The 23,380-nt window shown below is 40.2% G+C and overlaps 1 protein-coding gene across 1 annotated transcript in view; it reads right to left on the bottom strand.

Annotated features, from left to right (window-relative positions):
* LOC106571993 (LIM/homeobox protein LMX-1.2) overlaps nucleotides 1-19,794 on the bottom strand; it is a 101,883-nt gene extending 82,089 nt beyond the window's left edge. The window contains exons 1-2 of the mRNA XM_014145671.3: nucleotides 19,167-19,794; nucleotides 18,486-18,672 (exon numbers count right to left, since the gene is read on the bottom strand). Coding sequence (XP_014001146.1) covers nucleotides 18,486-18,672; nucleotides 19,167-19,305 — 326 coding nt within the window. The 5' untranslated portion in view covers nucleotides 19,306-19,794. The remainder of the gene's footprint in view (nucleotides 1-18,485; nucleotides 18,673-19,166) is intronic.
* Between the last annotated feature and the right edge of the window lie 3,586 nt (nucleotides 19,795-23,380).

The raw sequence follows: 23,380 nt of genomic DNA, 5'->3' as shown, positions 1-23,380 counted from the left end.
CATTGCTAAAGCCATTCCTTTAAAGTGATGAAAAACCTTTCAAGCATGTATCCTTAATTAACCTCTATACATCGAATGGAAGATACACTCTTCGCAACTGTCAGGTTGCATAATCCCCCTGTGAGCATACAAGGGCGTAAACATTGTCTCTGTGGACTAAGAAGAGGCCAGGCTTGCTACACAGACTAACAACGGCATACACACTCAGCAGCTGTCATCGCTGGAGCAGCACTTAGTCCTACAGAACTCATATTAGCCATAGACACCAAGCCTCTCCCTCCCTATACGAACCATAGACACCAAGCCTCTCCCTCCCTATACGAACCATAGACACCAAGCCTCTCCCTCCCTATACGAACCATAGACACCAAGCCTCTCCCTCCCTATACGAACCATAGACACCAAGCCTCTCCCTCCCTATACGAACCATAGACACCAAGCCTCTCCCTCCCTATACGAACCATAGACACCAAGCCTCTCCCTCCCTATACGAACCATAGACACCAAGCCTCTCCCTCCCTATACGAACCATAGACACCAAGCCTCTCCCTCCCTATACGAACCATAGACACCAAGCCTCTCCCTCCCTATACGAACCATAGACACCAAGCCTCTCCCTCCCTATACGAACCATAGACACCAAGCCTCTCCCTCCCTATACGAACCATAGACACCAAGCCTCTCCCTCCCTATACGAACCATAGACACCAAGCCTCTCCCTCCCTATATGAACCATAGACACCAAGCCTCTCCCTCCCTATACGAACCATAGACACCAAGCCTCTCCCTCCCTATACGAACCATAGACACCAAGCACTTTAAGCAATCAGCTGTCAGAGCAGCTCACAGATCATTGCACCTGTACACAGCCCATCTGTAAATAGCCCATCCAACTACCTCATCCCCATATTGTTATTTATTTTTTGCTCCTTTGCACCCCAGTATCTCTACTTGCACATTCATCTTCTGCACACCTATCACTCCAGTGTTTAATTGCTAAATTGTAATTACTTCGCCACTATGGCCTACTTATTGCCTTACCTCCCTAATCTTACCTCATTTGCACATACTGTATATATATATTTTTTTTATTGTGTTATTAACTGTACATTTGTTAATTCCATATGTAACTCTGTTGTTGATTGTGTCGAACTGCTTTGCTTTATCTTGGCCAGGTCGCAGTTGTAAATGAGAACTTGTTCCCAACTGGCCTACCTGGTTAAATAAAGGTGAAATAAATAAATAAACACATTTGAAAAAAAGCCCCTCCCTCCCCATATTAACCATAGACACCAAGCCCCTCCCTCCCCATATTAACCATAGACACCAAGCCCCTCCCTCCCCATATTAACCATAGACACCAAGCCCCTCCCTCCCCATATTAACCATAGACACCAAGCCCCTCCCTCCCCATATTAACCAGACACCAAGCCCCTCCCTCCCCATATTAACCAGACACCAAGCCCCTCCCTCCCCATATTAACCATAGACACCAAGCCCCTCCCTCCCCATATTAACCATAGACACCAAGCCCCTCCCTCCCCATATTAACCATAGACACCAAGCCCCTCCCTCCCCATATTAACCATAGACACCAAGTCCCTCCCACCCCATATAAACCAGACACCAAGCCCCTCCCTCCCCATATTAACCATAGACACCAAGCCCCTCCCTCCCCATATTAACCATAGACACCAAGCCCCTCCCTCCCCATATTAACCATAGACACCAAGCCCCTCCCTCCCCATATTAACCATAGACACCAAGCCCCTCCCTCCCCATATTAACCATAGACACCAAGCCCCTCCCTCCCCATATTAACCATAGACACCAAGCCCCTCCCTCCCCATATTAACCATAGACACCAAGCCCCTCCCTCCCCATATTAACCATAGACACCAAGCCCCTCCCTCCCCATATTAACCATAGACACCAAGCCCCTCCCTCCCCATATTAACCATAGACACCAAGCCCCTCCCTCCCCATATCAACCAGACACCAAGCCCCTCCCTCCCCATATTAACCAGACACCAAGCCCCTCCCTCCCCATATTAACCATAGACACCAAGCCCCTCCCTCCCCATATTAACCATAGACACCAAGCCCCTCCCTCCCCATATTAACCAGACACCAAGCCCCTCCCTCCCCATATTAACCAGACACCAAGCCCCTCCCTCCCCATATTAACCATAGACACCAAGCCCCTCCCTCCCCATATTAACCATAGACACCAAGCCCCTCCCTCCCCATATTAACCATAGACACCAAGCCCCTCCCTCCCCATATTAACCATAGACACCAATCCCCTCCCTCCCCATATTAACCATAGACACCAAGCCCCTCCCTCCCCATATTAACCATAGACACCAAGCCCCTCCCTCCCCATATTAACCATAGACACCAAGCCCCTCCCTCCCCATATTAACCATAGACACCAAGCCCCTCCCTCCCCATATTAACCATAGACACCAAGCCCCTCCCTCCCCATATCAACCAGACACCAAGCCCCTCCCTCCCCATATTAACCATAGACACCAAGCCCCTCCCTCCCCATATTAACCATAGACACCAAGCCCCTCCCTCCCCATATTAACCATAGACACCAAGCCCCTCCCTCCCTATGCAGCTCTATTTATTTAGATCTGCTCAATAAAAACTCTTCTTTTTCAAGCTCCATTGGGGTCAGAGGACCTGTGGCACAAATCACTTTAGTTAGAGGAGCATGGGGTGAGAGGGGAGGAGGAGCGGTGTCGGGGAAAGGGTTGACTGAAGTGGCTCGGGAGGCGATGAAACCCTATCAGCAAAATGTTCACTGAGGGTTGTTTTGGTTTTTTTGTGCCATGAGAGTGGTCGGCAATACTTAAGGAGTTCTGCAATACCCAAACAGAGAGGGTTTTACGGAGTTCTGCAATACCCAAACAGAGAGGGTTTTAAGGAGTTCTGCAATACCCAAACAGAGAGGGTTTTAAGGAGTTCTGCAATACCCAAACAGAGAGGGTTTTAAGGAGTTCTGCAATACCCAAACAGAGAGGGTTTTAAGGAGTTCTGCAATACCCAAACAGAGAGGGTTTTAAGGAGTTCTGCAATACCCAAACAGAGAGGGTTTTACGGAGTTCTGCAATACCCAAACAGAGAGGGTTTTAAGGAGTTCTGCAATACCCAAACAGAGAGGGTTTTAAGGAGTTCTGCAATACCCAAACAGAGAGGGTTTTAAGGAGTTCTGCAATACCCAAACAGAGAGGGTTTTAAGGAGTTCTGCAATACCCAAACAGAGAGGGTTTTACGGAGTTCTGCAATACCCAAACAGAGAGGGTTTTAAGGAGTTCTGCAATACCCAAACAGAGAGGGTTTTAAGGAGTTCTGCAATACCCAAACAGAGAGGGTTTTAAGGAGTTCTGCAATACCCAAACAGAGAGGGTTTTAAGGAGTTCTGCAATACCCAAACAGAGAGGGTTTTAAGGAGTTCTGCAATACCCAAACAGAGAGGGTTTTACGGAGTTCTGCAATACCCAAACAGAGAGGGTTTTAAGGAGTTCTGCAATACCCAAACAGAGAGGGTTTTAAGGAGTTCTGCAATACCCAAACAGAGAGGGTTTTAAGGAGTTCTGCAATACCCAAACAGAGAGGGTTTTTTTCCCCCCCTGCTTCGCACTCCGAGAGGGATGGAGCATATTTAGAGTTACCGACAGCCCGCTGTGCCCGGGTCCTGGATTTACTCCCTAGTACACTTCCTTCCCTTTGATAGATGGAGAACACTCTAGATCTTCTGGTTTCTAATAAAACAAAGCTGTTAATTTTTACAATGTGACACCCTGCATGCCTTCTCGTTTACTAATGAATTATGGTTGGCTTGGACAGAGGGGGCAGATAGCAAAACATTGAAGAGGCTCCACAGTTTCACTGACAGGCTTTATCGTCTTATGTAACAGGAAGGAACACGTAGCCAGACAGAAGGAAGATAAAGTGGAGTGTCTGAGATCGCAATGAGACGCTTTGTGCAGAAATCTACACCGATTTCCTAGCAACAGATTCCACCGTAAAGATATACCGATATTATAAAGTTAAAAGGTGTCAGAGGCCGTATATCCTCACTAGTCATGTAAAGTCTGCAGCTACGCTGATCATTTTCCAAAAGGCTACAAAGATTTCACAATAAATTCCTCCTTTAAGACTCCTTAACTTCTCGTTATTTGAGCCTAAAGTGCTATAATGACGTATGATAAAGAGGTTTTGCAACTACGTCTTTTCTCAATACGTAGTCTCCTTAACTCACATGAAGAAGAATTTAAGCTCAACGCGGAGGAGACGGGTGTGGTGGTTTGTTACTGGAGGTGGTGAAGACGGTTTAGGGAGGTAGATGCCAGCCAAGGCTTCGTTAGACCACCTGCTTCCCCACATAACTGAGAGGAAGTCAATGAGCTCGGTTACATGCACACAATAATACAATTATTGTGGATAGTCAGATGAATATAATAGTTTGTTTAAAACGTTAACATGCTTTGCAATAAGAACCATTTCCCTAATTGTCCTGTTCACATGACGTAACTGAAAATCAGGCAACCTGTTGGGACTTTTAGAGTAATGACATTTGTTTCAGTGCATCTGGTCTTTTGCCCTAACAGACTTCCAAAACACTTGGAGGGGTAAATCAATCAAATTCAATCAAATGTATTTATATAGCCCTTTTTACATCAGCTGATATCTCAAAGTGCTGTACAGAAACCCAGCCTAAAACACCAAACAGCAAGCAATGCAGGTGTAGAAGCACGGTGGCTAGGAAAAACTCCCTAGAAAGGCCAAATAAATAAATAAAACTCCCCCCATAAAACCTCTTCCATGGATAGACTCCACCACCTGGAAACATGACCAACCAGGGTGTGTGCACAAAGGAATGTACGATGCCCAGGTCCATAAAGGAGAGTATAGGACCGTACAGGGAGAAGGACTGCAGAATGCAGAGGCTCCAAACAGAAAGAGTGGCATCTTGAAGCTACACCTCCCAGTCCATTTCAAGGCACTGTGCTCAAAGGAAAACCAGCGAGGGGGGCTTTCCTGTGGCATTCCTGGAAGCGACAGGTGGGGGGCAAGGCCTTTGTGTTTCTCATGATATTTGCCAAATGTGGCAGACCGTTGACCACCATCCAAACACGTCCCCCTATTCACCTCTTCCACTTTAACGCCAGCATTTCCAGCAACAGATTTTTTTATATATATATATATATTTTTTTTTACCTTAAATCATTTGAATTCATGATCTTTCTCGCTGTTGGCCTTCAATGAACCGTGGAAGAGGAGGTTGGCCTACATTTTTTTTCTCCAAGTCTCTTTGCTAATTTAAACATGGCTCATGTCCATTCCATACTTTTCGCTCCTATGCTCAACACGCAAAACTAATCCTGCAAAGATATGGTATTAATACAGCATAGAGGAAATCATCAAATACAACGATACAGAGAGTGAGAGCAAACTCCTTCCTTTCATCCTTCAAGTACATCGTATCAACCTGAAGAGAGAAAGAGGGAGATCTAGAATTTAAAAGCAATATTAGCAAAGCCAGGATAATTTTTTTAAAAAAAGAGTCTAACAAAAGAAAACAGACAGAACTGGCAACCACTGACTTTTTAAAACTGGAAATATGAAAAAGGCCCTGACACCGAACGATGAAAAGATACTTCAGGGAATTTTGCCAAATCAATACTCTTGGCAGAGCTGGGTGTTGAAGTGCACCAGGGGGAATATAATTCTCATGCTCATTTGGCCAAGGAGGGTTTTGTTGGTTGGGGGGTGGGTGGGTGGGCGTAATTATAGAGCCCCATCCCATTCTGAACTGTTCTTTCCACCATTTTCCTCCGTGCTTGACACAAATAAGGGGATTAGGAGCCCGGTCTTCCGTTGGCCCTCTGTTGAGGACAAAGCGGAGGGGAGCTTAGTGTCACAGTTAGTGATAAAATTACAGATCAGTGTCAGTCAGCCGCTACAGAAACATGGGGTAACCTAATCTCATTAGAAGATGAAGAGGGGGTATATGAAAAAGTGGGAAGGTGGGGGTAGGGGTTAGGGGCTATCAGTGATAGCTCAGAGTAGTCTCACATCTCTTATGGGTTAACCAGTCTCTTTCACATCTCTTATGGGTTAACATGTTAACCAGTCTCTTTCACATCTCTTATGGGTTAACATGTTAACCAGTCTCTCTCGCATCTCTTATGGGTTAACATGTTACCCAGTCTCTTTCACATCTCTTATGGGTTAACCAGTCTCTTTCACATCTCTTATGGGTTAACATGTTACCCAGTCTCTTTCACATCTCTTATGGGTTAACCAGTCTCTTTCACATCTCTTATGGGTTAACATGTTACCCAGTCTCTTTCACATCTCTTATGGGTTAACATGTTACCCAGTCTCTCTCACATCTCTTATAGGTTAACCAGTCTCTTTCACATCTCTTATGGGTTAACATGTTACCCAGTCTCTTTCACATCTCTTATGGGTTAACCAGTCTCTTTCACATCTCTTATGGGTTAACCAGTCTCTTTCACATCTCTTATGGGTTAACATGTTACCCAGTCTCTTTCACATCTCTTATAGGTTAACCAGTCTCTTTCACATCTCTTATGGGTTAACATGTTACCCAGTCTCTTTCACATCTCTTATAGGTTAACCAGTCTCTTTCACATCTCTTATGGGTTAACATGTTACCCAGTCTCTTTCACATCTCTTATGGGTTAACATGTTACCCAGTCTCTCTCACATCTCTTATGGGTTAACATGTTACCCAGTCTCTTTCACATCTCTTATGGGTTAACCAGTCTCTTTCAGATCTCTTACGGGTTAACCAGTCTCTTTCACATCTCTTATGGGTTAACATGTTACCCAGTCTATTTCACATCTCTTATGGGTTAACATGTTACCCAGTCTATTTCACATCTCTTATGGGTTAACATGTTACCCAGTCTATTTCACATCTCTTATGGGTTAACATGTTACCCAGTCTCTTTCATATCTCTTATAGGTTAACCAGTCTCTTTCACATCTCTTATGGGTTAACATGTTACCCAGTCTCTTTCATATCTCTTATGGGTTAACATGTTACCCAGTCTCTTTCACATCTCTTATAGGTTAACCAGTCTCTTTCACATCTCTTATGGGTTAACATGTTACCCAGTCTCTTTCACATCTCTTATGGGTTAACCAGTCTCTTTCACATCTCTTATGGGTTAACATGTTACCCAGTCTCTTTCACATCTCTTATGGGTTAACCAGTCTCTTTCACATCTCTTATGGGTTAACCAGTCACTTTCACATCTCTTATGGGTTAACCAGTCTCTTTCACATCTCTTACGGGTTGAAATGTAACTCAAGTGGCTTCACTCTGCTTGTATGGTGATAGTGGATTGTCATTAATCATGAAAAATGTTTATGCCACTCGTAGTTACGTGGCTATGGAGCAGTCCCTCGACTCAAATACTCTCGTGGGGGTGGGGGGGCTCTTTCAGGTTGCGCCCGCGTCTCCACGCGCTGGTAGAATGTGGCGTCTGGGTGAGAGAACGGGGCTCTGGGTACACAGCACCGGCACGGCAGCACTTGCCACAGTGGTGACAGCCACTCCTCGCACCCCGGTGGAAGAAGAGGTGGGACGCTGTATTTGGAGAAGCATTCCACTACGGGGGAAGGGAAGATAACGTACAGGAAGTGGAGGAGGCTAGCTCCCTGACTCCATTCCACATGTGTGTTCGAATAAGGGCCATCCCGAGAGAACAGGAAGATCTTACAGAAACGCCACGTTGCCTGAATGATATGGGGGGATCCAAGTCATTTTACTCATATTTGCCTGTGAGTAAGAGTGACTTAGAGGTAGGAGTTTTGTGCGTCATCGTCTGTCTTCAAATGAATCGGGGATTGCTTTCCTGCTCAATATTTCTACAGAAGACATCTCACTACCCAGTCAAGATTGTGAAATTGAATAAAATAATGAACGCTGAACGCACTAGTGTGCATTCAAGCTGAGTGTCATGTACTTGTTGATTGACTCCATGGTCACTAAAGATCCCATGGCATGTATTGTAAGAGTAGGGGTGTTAACCCCGGTGTCCAGGCTAAATTCCCAATCTGATCCCCATCATGGCCACCTGATCATCCCCGAATTTCAGTTGGTTCATTTATTGGCACAATATTACATGGGAGCCTTCATATTGTATCTGTGACACTGCGCTCCTTTTCTCGTTAGAGAAATGGATGGCTCTTGCTGACAGGGTCAGGAATGGGCTATTCAAACTATAGTATTAACACATAAACAGTCACATTGAGGTTGTCAGGCCTTTAGGGAGGAAGAGGCTGTGTTGTTTCTAGCGTCAAATGACTTCCAGGGGTTCAGGCTTGGACCTTTTGTTAAGTGCTCTGTGACAGACAATTTTGAGAAAAGCGCAAAAAAAGGTCATTATGAATAGTTTCGTACTGTAATAAAATGTCAAAGAAAAGCGGATTCTCAAACTGATTCTCAGTCATTACTGACAAATTCTGTAAACATCTGGCACCGTATTTTGGATGACTCTTACTAGTAATTTTGGAGTGCCCTTAAAAAAATTAAAAAAATTGGAGACCAGGCAACGATTTGTCAATAAAATTGTACTTTGCACACTAAAATTAATAAAAAAATGCATGTATCCTATTAACTCAAAAAAAGAACATGAGGATAATCTTGTCACCAACAATATGGCATCCAAAACAACTGAGTGGTTTGGTACAGAAGCAGAAAAACAGCTCAATAAAAGTAGAAAAGTGAAAAGTATGCATATTATGGAATGATAGATAATTGCATCACCACACTTGGACGGTAGGACTGAGAAGGATGTGTTGATATGAAACTAGATACTTCCTTACTGAGCACGCCCAAGCTAAAGCAACGCTAAACACACTGCTAAGCCAGAGGCCAGGCAAGCTGAAGCAATATCGTGTCAATATTGTACAAGCTGCTAACTTGGGCTATTTTCTTCTGAATATATATATATATATATATATATATATATATATATATATATATATATATATATATATATATATATATATATATATATATATACATACACATACATTAAAACGATGTATCACATTAAAACGATAACTTTTTCTTCAAATCACTCTGTGTAATTCTTTGACTTAACAGCTAAATGCTCTCTCCACTTGTTCTTTCTGAAATAACCTACCATGGACTGACGTGCAAATACCTCAGGGCTTTCTGTGTTTGCTAATAATCCAGGACAACTGGCCAAAAAGGACAGGAGACTCTCTAATCTCTTCACGTAGAGAGAACATCCCTGAAAAGCTCCACATAACCATAGAATTCAACAGTCCCTAAGAAAGGGCCTGTATTGGTTGATGGACCATAGTCAAAAAGCCTACCACGCTCATATACAGTAGATGTATAAATATTGTTTCTCTCCCTGTGGGTGGATAAGACATGGGGGGGAGGTCAAGGATAGTGTAGTCTTAAAAACATGCAGGCAGGTCAAAAAATCTTCTTAGTCAGCATTTTATAAACTGGGGTCCTGAGCTCTCGTTAATTAAAAAACAACATTTAAAAAGAAGAATTCACTAATGGCCACTGACCAAAAAAAGTCCCCATCAGCACAACAAAGAACATCATCACCCACGAGGGATGTGTGTACAGGACTGAACAACTGTGTTTGCTTGCTCTTTTCAGCATCAACCACTCAAGACATGCTGAGGGTTTACTAAAACCGAACATGCCCTGTCAAATCTGCACGAATTGAAATGAGTGACGAATATGGCATGTAATTCAAAGAAAACTGCAAAAAAATATCTCAGAACTCTTCCTTTCAAGCCCATAGCTCATTATTAATTAAGTTTTTTTATTTACTGTTCAAGAAGGAGGGTTTGCTCTGTTGTCTCTGTAAACTGAGAAATATTTTCTGAGCAGAAGTAATATAAACATAGCTAAAAGACAGTCCGTTGGGTTCGAGCCCTGTCCCAACGGACAAAGCGCCCCTAGAATTCCATCGCCAGGGAAGAATTGTCCGGAGCTACAGTTTTTCCCATGTCAGGATCGCCCACAACTAGAAAATGCAGTGCCTTCCGTAAGAATTCACACCCCTTGGCTTTTTACACATTTTGTTATGTTACAGCCTGAATTTACAATAGATTAAATTGATATTTGTTTTCACTGGCCTACACACAATACCCCATAATGTCAAAGTGGAATTATGTTTTTAGAAAATTGTACTAATTAATAAAAGATAAAATCCAAAATATCTTGCGTCAATAAGTATTCATCCTCTTTGTTACGGCAAGCCTAAATAAGTTCAGGAGTAAACTGTGCTTAACAAGTCAAATAATAAGTTGCATGGACTCACTGTGTGCAATAACAGAGTTTAAAATCATTTTTGAATGACTACCTCATCTCTGTACCCCACACATAAAATTATCTGTAAGGTCCCTCAGTCAAGCAGAGAATTTCAAACACAGATTCAACCACAAAGAACAGGGAGCTTTTCCATTGCCTCACAAAGAAGGCCACCTATTGGTAGATGGGTAAAAAAAAATAATATTAAAAGCACACATTGAATATCCCTTTGAGTTATTAATTACACTTTGGATGACGTATCAATACAACCAGTCATTACAAAGATACAGGCGTCCTTCCTAACTCAGTTGCCAGAGAGGAAGGAAACTGCTCAGGGATTTCACCATGAGGCCAATGGTGACTTTAAAACAGTTACAGAGTTTAATGGCTGTGATAAGAGAAAACTGAGGATGGATCAACAACATTATAGTTACTCTAAAATACTAACCTAACTGACAGAGTGAAAAGAATGAAGCTTGTACAGAATAAAACATATTTAGAAACATGCTTTAAGGTTGCAATAAGACACTAAAGTAAAACTGCTAAAAACGTGGCAAAGCAATGAACTTTATGTCCTGAATACAAAGCGTTATGTTTGGGGCAAATCCAACATAACACATCACTGATGGGTACCTCTTCGTATTTACAAGGATGGTGGCTGCTTCATGTTATGGGTATGCTTGTCATCGGCAAGGAACTAGGGAGTTTCTTTTATGATAAAAAAGAAACAGAATAGAGCAAAGCAAAGGCAAAATCCTAGAGGAAAACTTGGTTCAGTTTGCTTTCCAATAGACACTGGGAGACAAATGTACCTTTCAACAGGACAATAAACTAAAACACAAGGCCAAATATACACTGGAGTTGCTTACCAAGATGACATTGAATGTTCCTAAGTGGTCTAGTTACAGTTTTGACTTAAATTGTCTTGAAAATCTATGGCAAGACTAGAGTCTAGCAATGATCAACAACCAACTTGACAGAGATTGAAGAATTTATTAAATAATAATGTGCAAATATTGTACAATCCAGGTGTCTAAAGCTCTTAGAGACTTACCCAGAAAGACTCACCGCTGTAATATCTGCCAAAGGTGATTCTAACATGTGTTTGAGTCAGGGGGTTGAACACTTATCTAATCAAGATATATTAGTGTTTTATTTTTCATATATATATATTTTTTTTACAAATGCTATAGAGTTTTCTTCCACTTTGACATTACAGAGCATATTGGGTAGATCATTGACAACAAAAAGGACAATCAAATCCATTTTAATCTCACTTTCTAACAACAAGGGGTGTGAATACTTTCTGAAGGCACTGTACATGGAGGTTGGAAGTGTATAGTGGGATACCATCCAACATTTACAACAAATCATTTAATCCATTGAGATGCACATCAACTATTATTCTCAACGAAGGATCTGCTTTTGTGTTCTGGAAAGATGGTGACCAAAAATACTGATATTGAATGTATTACCCAGAGGATTATTCTGCTTTCTCCCTTTGTTCTGAAAACAAATAAATGACTCTCAAAGTCACACACACACACACACACACACACACACGGAATTCCTCTCCAAATTTCACGCAAAGCCCGCTGCATAGTCGCCTGGTTGCCAGGGCGACATCCTAAACCCCAATTGGCTGGAGCCCACATGTTAGCCTTGGTGAGGTTTGGAGCAGCTCTGTGTTATTCTATGGTGAAATGACATCACTGTCTACTCTGCCCTAAACCCAGCACACAGTCTCATCTCATGCTCATGTAAAAATAAACATTTATTGCCATTGTCTCATAAGATACAATCAAATATGTGGCCCTGTGTGGCTAGGTAGGTAGAGCATGGTGTTTCCAACGCCAAAGGCCACGGGTTTGATCGCCGCTGAGGCCACCCATACGTAAAATGTATGCACAAATACAATTGTTTGCTAAATACCATATATTATTTTTTATTATTGTTATATTGAATAAGATGCAGGTATTGCGTCAAAGTTTCAATCCATGCAAATCATTCTGTTGCCAGGGGTACAACTTCCCAGAAATGTCACAGAAAACATTATCCCCAGAGGTGAAATAATGTTACCAAACACATTTTCAAAAGTAGCCTGTTGACAAACATTATCCAGGTATAAAGTCCAGAAAATAAATATATTTGACAGATAATAGCATTGCAATTAGCCTAGAACTGCAACAGCTGCAGAAGTAGTTTAACGAGTAGACTCAACAGTGAATAGAAAGCTACTCTAGTATTTAGGCAGCTACTAAACGTTCCATTTCACACAACTTGTAAAGGAGCTCACAGTGTGGTCGAGAAATAGCATAGCGGCATTAATCAGAAATCATTTGGCGGCTCAAAAGGAACACACACACACACACACACACAAACAAAAAGCATGAAGTAAAATGTTCGAAAAACAAAAAGCCACTTGTGAATTAAAACCATTTACAGAGCGGATGGAGGTGTCAACACAGCCGAAGCAGGAACATAAAATTCCTATTAAGTTTTATTTGGGGTTTTATTTAACATTCGGATGATAACATCCCAATTCAGATGTTTTTAATAAATATTTATATTTACAACAACAAAAAAATAGTGCTCTACTAAAATTTATTCACTACTTCACTAAAATGTTGTAAACAACATCTGTTACAACCACCACAGAACATTCCCCAAACGCTCTCATTAGGTTTCCAGGTAATGTAATAACACAATGCACCAGTTATATTTTTCCAGCAAACCAAAATAAGTTATCTGAAAAGTTCCCAGAACATTTGCGGAAAATTTCTCATAACACGAAAAAAAAACTGTCCATTCATAGTGAATATTATAGAACGTTTGTGTAAAACATTCAACTGATGTTGCAAGAACGTTCCCGTAAGACATTTATTCTGTTCTTTAAAGGTTCCCCGAATGTTTCCACAACCTAAAGAAACAATCTAGTGGGAACATTGTGGGGAAATCACAAAAGATATGTTCCCAAAACACAAAAAACTGGTCCAGCTGTGCGGATGATTCAACAATGTTCCTATTGGGTACAAAAATCTTTCACCTGATGTTACAAGTGTTCCCAGAACACATTTTGTCTGTTCTTTAAAAGGTTCCCAGAACGTTTTATTAGGTTGTGGTAACATTGTGGGGACATGACAATTGGCATATTTGGAACTTTCTTTTGATGTTGTTAGAATGTTAACAGAAAAGTCTTTGTTGACTTCTTTAAAAGGTTCCAAGAACATGCAATTAGGTTTTGGGAACAGTGTGGGTACATTACAAGAGATACATTCCCAAAACATGATCAGTTGTGATGGCATTCATACAATGTTTAAGTTCAGTAGCACAGGACACACAGGACAGTTGCACAGCATATGAAGAGGATGGGAACATTTTAATTACTCAGAAATTGTGTCCTGTGTTCTGATTGACCATATTTGGCTGAAAACCCACAAAGCCACAGCTATCCCCTGTTGGCGCAGAGGGTTAATGAGGACTGTACAATACAGGTGTCCTGTCTCCTGATTGACCATATTTGGCTGAAAACCCACAAAGCCACAGCTATTCCCTGTTGGCGCAGAGGGTTAATGATCTGGTTCAATCCCACATATTCTTTAACCATGTTTCTTTTGAAGAAAAAAAAATGAAATTAAAGCTTACATATACTCTACTAAAAGAAAGGATGGCTTTATTTCATCCAGATGTATAAATCCAGTCAGAAATACATAATTTAGACTCACAAAAAAATAAAATATTGTGTAAAAATTTACTTTTTAAAAAGCCGAATTTGAGATGCTTGATATGGGCCCCTTGGCTTATTTTTCATGATCTGAAAAGCAAAAATGATCCTAGATAAGTACTCATAGTTTTGGATACCTTGTAAATATGGTCCAGAAGTACGCAGTATATAAAGAGGATGGGGGAAATTATGGTGAATAACCCAGTTACCAGTATTCCCCTGAGTGGGGCGGTAGGTGGGTAGAGCATTGGACTAGTAACCCAAAGGTTGCTAGATTGAATCCCAGAGCTGACAAGGTGTAAATCTGTCGTTCTACCCCTGAACAAGGCAGTTAACCTGCTGTTCCTAGGCCGTCAATGTAAATAAGAGTTCTTAGCTGACTTGCCTTTGTTTAACAAAGGTAAAAAGAAAAAAAAAATAAGTTAGTTATGTCTAAGGAAGAATGGAATTCCTGATTGACCATACTGCCATATACTGAAAGAAGGAGAAGTAAGAGAGCTTCTGGGAATGTTCTTGCAACATCAGATTAATGTTTTTTTTGCATCCTAAAAGAAACATTGTAGAATCATCCGCACAACTGGGCAATTTTTGTGTTTTGGGAACATATGTTTTGTGATTTCCCCACAATATTCCCACCCGACTGTTCCCACAACCTAATGAAACATTCTGAGAACCTTTATAGAACATATTAAATGCGTCCTGGGAATGTTCTTGTAACATCAGGTGAATATTTATTTACACCCTAAAATAAACAGCGGAGAATAATCCGCACAACTGGACAGTTGTGTTTTGGGAACATATCTTTTGTGATGTTCACCTAATGTTCTCACCAGACTGTTCCCACAACCTAATGAAACATTATGGGCACCTTTAAAGAACAGATGAAATGTGTTCTAGGAACATTCTTGCAACATAAGGCAAATGTTTTATGCAAATATTCTTTAATCATCACCACAACTGGACAGTTTTTGTGTTATGAGAACATTTGCTGAGAACTAACAAATGTTCTTGGAACTTTCACAGAACCAATTTTAGTTTGCTGGGGAGGGATGGAAATATTAGGATTTACAGTAGCCTACAGATAATTACAGTGCACCGTGTGTTGTCTGCTTCCTTCTCTGCAGCGACCTGTCAGGGCTGCCGGCTTATGCCTTAGGTCTGACTAATGTGTCTTAAATGAGTGCCATAAAAAGTCAGAATGAGTGTGAATGACATCTCTAAGTATCTCATCATTGTGAGTAAATACTATTTTTGTAGGCGAGAGAATTGATAAGTGTATTTTCTTGTCGTGTGTTTGAGAGATGCTGCACGTACTACGACAAGGCTGTGTGAGCGTTAAAAGGTGTGTCTTGAAGTGGAGAGGCTTAACAAAGGGTTAAACATGCAGAGGCATCCTGCTCACTACTGGACTGGCCCCCAGGAGGCACAGCTAGCATGACTGACCAGTGACGGGTACTGCTTTTAGTTACTCTAGACTACCACAAAGGAAAATACTGGATAAAACAACATAAATGCATACTATAATGTTATTACAATCCATTATCTAATTTGTTTGGAACAAGTCTAAAAAAAAAAATCAAAAAATGTACGTCAACATGTGGAGAAAAAATATATACTTAAAAGCAACAATTGGCATAACACAAAGCTATTCTGATAAATATTTCTAAATTCTTGTTATAAGCAATTTCAATGTTTTGGAAGTTAAATTTAAAATGCTGTAATTATTTATAATAATGATTACATATATTTTTTTATCTATTCATACTACTTCTCTAGAAAATAATCCCAGTAGAGAACTAATGGAAACATTCAAATATCATGTTTTCAATGTAGACCTATTAGTATACTGGTTTACATTAAAGTATGAATCACCTTAAATTGAGACTTACAGGGCTACAAAAGAAAGTCGGTTAACTTTTTGCCAATAATGAGGATTTTGAGTTTGAAGAGAGGCCTACAAAGCATTTCATTATGGTTTGGGCACCAAGCCAAAATATTAACTTTTTAAAAATGAGATTTAGTTTTGACTGATTGTGGCCTAAGCGGTCTGTTTGCCTTACCCCAGAATGAAACTACAAATATTCACAGCAGGGACACAGCCTGAATGTGGACTCAAGGCACTATCTTTCAGCTGATCAACAACATCCTCATAGGAGCAAATGTAGGAACGCAATGACAAAATTCTAGGAGAAAAGCCTACCCAAACCTCAAATACGACACAATAATATGACAGCAGGTCATTAAAAAATAAAAAATAAAAAAAATCACGTGGATAAAAAAAAATAGTACATCTAAATAAATCTCATGACCTTTTTGATTTGCACACTCATATTCTTGGCAAGCTTCCCATTAACACGTTTAAAATATCTCCCCGATATACCTCAATGACTTATATCATCAAAACACTAGCAATAGCTTCTAGTAACGTTAGTACCCCACTCTTGACCTACGGTAAAAAAAATAAAAAATACATGCATGCACCAAACCCTTGGATTTGTGCGTTTCTCAGGTGAAGGAATTCCGAGCTGCGGCTATGAAAATCCCATTGTTCCTACAAACTGCTTGCCATCATGTCGGGGGAAGGCTGTTGAATGGCAGACAGACACAGGCAATGGATGTCGCCCATTGTTCCTTGCCAGACTTCTAGCAGGGAGCGATAATGTCGCAGTGATTGAAGTAGCAATGTTTAAAGCCCTTGGACAAAGAGCCCTTAAAACTTAGTGACAGGCATGAAGAGCAACAGTGCAGTGAGCTGAGAACGAGAAACACCCCACGGTCTACACACTGCCCAAACTGTCTGCACACGGCCCCCACATACACTAACTGCTACCCTACCAGAGGCAGCCCCTCAGAACTACACATGATTTATATCGGCTAATATCATGATTTATATCGGCTAATATCATGATTTATATCGGCTAATATCATGATTTATATCGGCTAATATCATGATTGTGTGTTTTTCCATGGCGATCAAAGCTAGGCACACACACATTGAACACATTATTAGGTCCTCATTTTTTCTGATTTGTTTCGTTTTGATAATGTCTACCATTCTGTTACCTCATAATTAGCGAGACCATGTAACGTACAACTAAATGTTAAATCCCAATAGTTTGATACACAGAGACAACCGCACCAGCACCACAACACCGACACCCCACATAACCTACAAAAAAATGATCAAACTAGGCTATATCTGCACAAAGGTTATAGCATGGTAATGGCAAGAGGTTATAATTATTATAATCTAGTAATAATAGTTATAGCCTAATACTTTTACTTTTTTTGTCTGTAATAATAAAAGGCATTGTCAGCTTGATAAAATACTACTGACAATGACAGATACAAAGAATTATCCCTCTTATTGTTGTTTTTATAATCATATAATTCATTCTGAAAAGTACAAAAGAGAATTAGTCAACAGCAAGTATAGAAATGGTCAGTTCTATCCTTGGGACGTCCCTTCCCTAAACCTAACCACTACCCATAACCTAACCCTTTTAAAATGTCTACTTTAATGTGGTAGGGACGTCCCAAGGATCCCGAATAGCACGGACCATATAGAAACGTTATATTGCAAAGATCATCTTATATACATTTCTAAAAACACACCATATTTTTTTTCAATAATTGATTCAGTGATTATAGGTTATTGATCTTATATCCGACAAAATTTTCCCCCATATAGTTTACCAAGGTTTATAGACATTGAACCCCCACGTCAAAACAGCTTTGGCTACATTTCACAACTGTCTGATTAGATTTCATGACCACAATTTTATTTAATAACTTTGATTTCTACATACATTGTGCAAAATCTTTACCTTAAGATTTTGACTTCAATGACAATACCTCAAAACCAAAAAAAAAGCTATATGATATTTCCCAGTCAACTTAAACCAAATACGGAGATATTAAAAAAATATATTTAGAAGTCCTTCAAATAATAACGCATGACTTCAATAGGAAACACAATGTATCATTAACTGAAGACTAAATTAAGTCTATATTATTGTTACAATTACACACAAATGTGTTTTAAATAATCGTTAACATTATATATATAACTTCTCTGGCAAATAGGCCTAAACCTAGGTTAGTTTCCAACGGCTATTTCGAAGAATTATGAAGTAGGTATGTATATAGGCCCAAACGTAGTACAATTGTCAAACTCTATGATAAATAAATAAAAAACATAGCTACATAGCTACGGAACACAAACATCAGTAAGAGATTGTATAAGATAAAAATCTCCACTATGTATTTGATACAAACTACGAAAAGAAAGAGTTCCGCCAATGCGGAACGCGCTAAAGGCAAACGAGTGTTGGTGTTATAGCCCACTCGATTGTCGACCATGGTCCAATTACCAAATGAAAATAGAAAGATATATGTGCTTACTGTTGGTAGTCAGTTTTGCAGTAGAGTTTCCTATCTCTGAAGTAGCAAGTTGTGGTAAGCGGCTGTTGACACACGGCGCACTGCAAACACTCCTCGTGCCAAGACGATTCGTTGACCCGCATCAGAAATCGGTCGGATATCGGCCGCTGACATCCCTCGCACACGGCCTGATGATGGTATTCAGCACCTGGGTGATAAACGAACGTTTACATTTCTGTATCTTTCAGATTCAAATACATAATGTCGTAATATTAAATGCACACACGGCAAGAATTTTCTACTCAATAAAAAAGTTAATGTTAGGGAGATAAAACAATATTAGAAGGCATAGCTTCGTTGCTCAAACTTACTAAATTACTCACAAATATAATGGATAAGCAACAGTTAAACCTGCCACTAACATCGATGTCAGGAGAATAGTTAGGTTAAAGTTACTGTTGGGTTTGCATACATCATTTGAATAGGAAATATGAAATATGAATTTCTATAATGCGTCTTATTTGTAGCTTATTGCTATTGCTACAGGTGCATGCCAAGTGTTCTGTAAGGCCTTGCCGTCACAGGCTGGCATATGAAACTAAAAGGAGAATGAATCCATTAAATCCCCCCAAAAATATGATTATGATATCTTTACTTTTGAATATTAAGAGATAATATGGGCCTATCCGTCCGTAAACTCACCGATCATAACGCCCAAAGTGGCCGCTCCCGTTCTAAAATGATCTTCGATTTTAATACCGTCCAGCATCTTTGAACAGGCAGAATGATTCCTTGCCGAGAAGCGTCTCTCCAATGATTCGAGACCTGTTGCAATTTCCATAACAATGTCACAGACAGTGTGGTCTTTTCCACCCCAAACTCTTCCTTGTTGCACACTGAACTTCTTTGCAGAGGCAAAACCAGAGGGAAAGGGTAGTTAACAGACACGACTTGGGATTTTTTACTTTTACTGCGCGGTGATAAATAGCTTATTGGTGTCTGTTCAATGAAAAACGTTTTAAGTTACAGACTAAATCGTGACATAGCGAAGGAACACATTTGTCAAGAACGGTTTAAGGTTGTCACCTGCTCAATTTAGAGTGGTTTAGCGTGTCCCTATATCGTGCGGGATGGAAACATATATATATATTAGCGTCGACGCAAAGCGTTGAGTTTCTGGTGAATTCTCCGACTCCCAAATAACAATATTGACGAGGAATTAAAGTAATAAGCAAGTGCTGTAAATCCAGACGTCGAGTGGAGAGGTTCGTTCCAAAGTGAGCTTTAAAGTTAATGTGCCATGCCGAGTCTCTTGAAGTGGGCGAAGCCGAGATTGAGGCGACTGGAGAGAAGCCCTCCCCTTGCCTTCCCAGTACCACTTTTTCTGCACTATTCTGCAGCTGCGGGATGCTATTGGTGCGCACTGTTTGTGTGTTCAGTGCCATGGAACTGAATCGTTCCGCCTCCAAAAGAGAATCAGAGAACCCTTGAAGTTAAATGGAACACAAGGCTACGTGTCTGTGGTGATTTCAAGCTAAGTATGTAGGCTAAGTATAGGACCAAAACAAACATGCACTTCAAATGCATATAATGAATAGCTACGCATTTAGAAGAAAAAAAAGGTGCAATCTAGAACCTAAAAGGGTTCTTCAGCTGTCCCCGTTGGAGAACCCTTTGAAGAACCCTTTTTGTTTAGGTTGAACGCTTTTGGTTCCAAATGGGGTTCTTTTTCAAGTAGAACCCTACCTGGAACCAACAAGGTTTCTACCTGGAACCAAAAAGGGTTGTCCTATGGGGGACAGCCGAACCCTTTCAGAACTCTTTTTTTCTGAGTGTAGGCCTATAGGAATTATGAATAAGTTGTGACATATGCTTTTATTCAACAATTGTTGGTGCTGTGAGGGCATTATCCAGCTTTGGCCCATTTGGAAATACTATAGGAATATGGTTAGTATTTTATTTTAGAAATTTCGTTTATTATAATTGTTATTATTATTAATGTTATTATTATTATTGTCATTATTATTATTTTTATCACTTCATTACTATACTATAAGTGTAGTTAGGCTATATCCCACATTGAGGATGATGTGTTGTCAATACTTTACAAAATGATACAATTATTCATCATTATTATTTTATGCAAGCCATAATTTTACCACACTTGCATTATCTATTGCAAAGCATCAAGCCCGCGGACTTCCCACAACCGACGCACCTGGCGATTGGTCCCGATAACAACAAAGGCCTGCACCAATTGGAAGTCACCGGCGGAGGAGAGCCCTCATAATTGGTAGTAGGTGGTGGTGGGGGCCCCTCTCGCGCTATATGAAATGGCATATCTACATGATTAATAAACCCACAGATAAAACGGGAGATTTATGAAATGAAATGCTTTCCGTTCATCACTTCTTTATTCCACTGAATCATATCGTCTCTAAAAAAAATGTAATATTCATAAGTTGTCTCCTTTGTCCTTAAAATGCACTAAAATTCATTTCACAGATATCAATCTATAGGCTATCTATGACAATAGGAGAGGGATTGTATAGGCTATTTCGTAGGCCTATATTTTCTTGTATGAATTCATTAAATTAACCTGCGCGCCAATGGATTGAAAAGCGTTTTGTCGGAATAAAGCCACAGACAGATAATCCGGTCGCTATAATATTGGCATTAGTTTAACACGAATCAATCAACCGAGACTAAATAATTAAGTTAATTTAGTTTTTTCCAAAAAAATTGTATTTATTGCCATAGCCTAAAAACAGACCTACTTTTTTTTTGCATTTGTCAAGAGCGAAAACAATGAATGTAATCTAGGAGGTCTAATTATTTAGTCCAGACTACGTAAAACGTTTATAAAGGTCTATATACTGTATCTGTTCCCGTTAGGATCGTATTATTGGCAACCTGAAGGGTCTAACGTCTGTCGCCTTTTGTACGTGCACTTACAGATGTATGAACAATGCCATTGCATAATCCCCACAAAATAATACATATTTTCTCACGAAATAATAATTCATATTCCTCAAGAGCAAATACAACAGAGGTTGCAAAAATTGTAGGGTATAATAATAACAACACCAAACCAACTATATATGCAGGGATAAAAATACAGTACAGATGTAGCCTAGGTTACGAACCATCCATTTATTTGACAATTAGCGTGAAATAATATTCTGCATTGTCAACACTAAAATAAAGGGCCATTCCAACATAGCTTAACGTTTTACATTCAACATTGTAAGCTTAGTGTCTCTGCTATTACGGCTAATAGGTCTATATGTTTCCGTTGAAAATCTGTGTCCCCCTCAATTCTCTGAGATATATGAGAATAGAATGTGGCTCAGTGGACAAGTGAGGCTATAAATCAGGCTACAGCTGCCCAGTCTCGGCCTCTAGGGCAGTGTACCTCGGGCTAGCGAGTTATTAGCTTCATCATCTCCTCCCCTCCATTGTTTTCCTAAGAAAATATCTTTCAAAAATAATGTTGAGCGACCCCACCAAAACGAGTGTGGCATTCAAGACAGAGCTGACAGGACAGACAGGTCACTGACAATATGGTTTACGGTGTTATTTTTGATCCACTGAGCTAAATGGACTACTTCCCCATACACTCCACAGTTAAGTTCTCAGTGTAGCAGTCTAGCGTGTAATCGGGATAGAAACTCTGCTGGAGATAATTAGGCCTCCACTATGCTGATGCTTGCATTATCAGGTCCTTGACAGGGGAAACTATATATATATATATATTTTTTTTTAAATTACTTTCTATTGTTGGCTTTTTTTAATTATTATTATTATTATTATTATTAGGCTAATTATAATTATTATAGCTTATTAGTTGAACGATTGCAGCATTCTTCATGAGGTCCCATGATATAGTCCAGAGGCCAGATTGATAGAGTTCAGACTGAGTCAGATACTCCTCAAAACAATACATAAACGTAGAATATCGAAGACAAATACGTTTAATAAACTTTTTAAATAAATAACATTGTATTATTCTTATTATTAGCCTATTATAATGATTAAATACCAATTACCTTTGTAACGAGTAGCCTAAACAAGCGTAGCTTTAACTCCTTGCATCAGTGTCATGAAAACATGGGCCTGCCTACTCTCTAGAGAACATCAGAAAATCTATTTTATATGAATAAATGCATCCTAAAATAAAATGCCTGTAAGACAGAACAGGGTAGGGGAAAATAGAGGATGGCTTGTGCGCATGTCACGATATTGCAATAAATACGTCAAGAATTTGGGATGTTTGAGTGGTAAGGTTGAAGCAACCAACTGCAGACAAAAGTCAAGGAGTAAAGTTGGGAGATACATCCAACTGAAGCCCCGCAGCATAGCCTGTAACTAAAACCTATACCATCTACTGGCTGTGGTTAATCCCTACCGCACACATGTGAATTCCTTTTCTTTCTTAGATTCCTTTCCTATCTTCCTTTCCTTCTATCCTCACTTCCTAACTCACTTTTCCTTCCCTCATTTCCTACCTCCATGTCCTCCTTCCATACCTCCATTTCCTCCTTCCCTATCTCCTTGCCTAGCTCCTTTTTCTCTCTCTACTGGCCAAGGTTAATTCCAGGAAAATAAACTAGGAAAGGGATTAGTAGAGGAGGAAAGGAGCTAGGGAAGGAAATGACACAGGGAAGGAGGAGGGGAAGAAAGCTAGGAAAGTAAGCTAGGAAAGGAGGAAAGGAATGTATGAAAGGAGGGAAGGGAAGGGAGTGAGGAAAGGAATCTTGGAAAGGAGGAAAGCAAAGGGAGTGAGGAAAGGAATCTTGGAAAGAAAAGGAGGAGGTGACATGTACAGTATGTGGTAGTTTAACCACGACCAGTAGAGGGCGGTAGGGTTGGTTTTAGTGACAGGCTAGCTAGCCAATCCTGTGGGGCTGAAGCTG

Source organism: Salmo salar, chromosome 01 (assembly GCF_965601325.2).
Source record: "Salmo salar chromosome 01, fSalSal1, whole genome shotgun sequence".
NCBI classification, from domain to species: Eukaryota; Metazoa; Chordata; class Actinopteri; order Salmoniformes; family Salmonidae; genus Salmo; species Salmo salar.
This window is presented reverse-complemented; position numbering and strand designations above follow the sequence as displayed.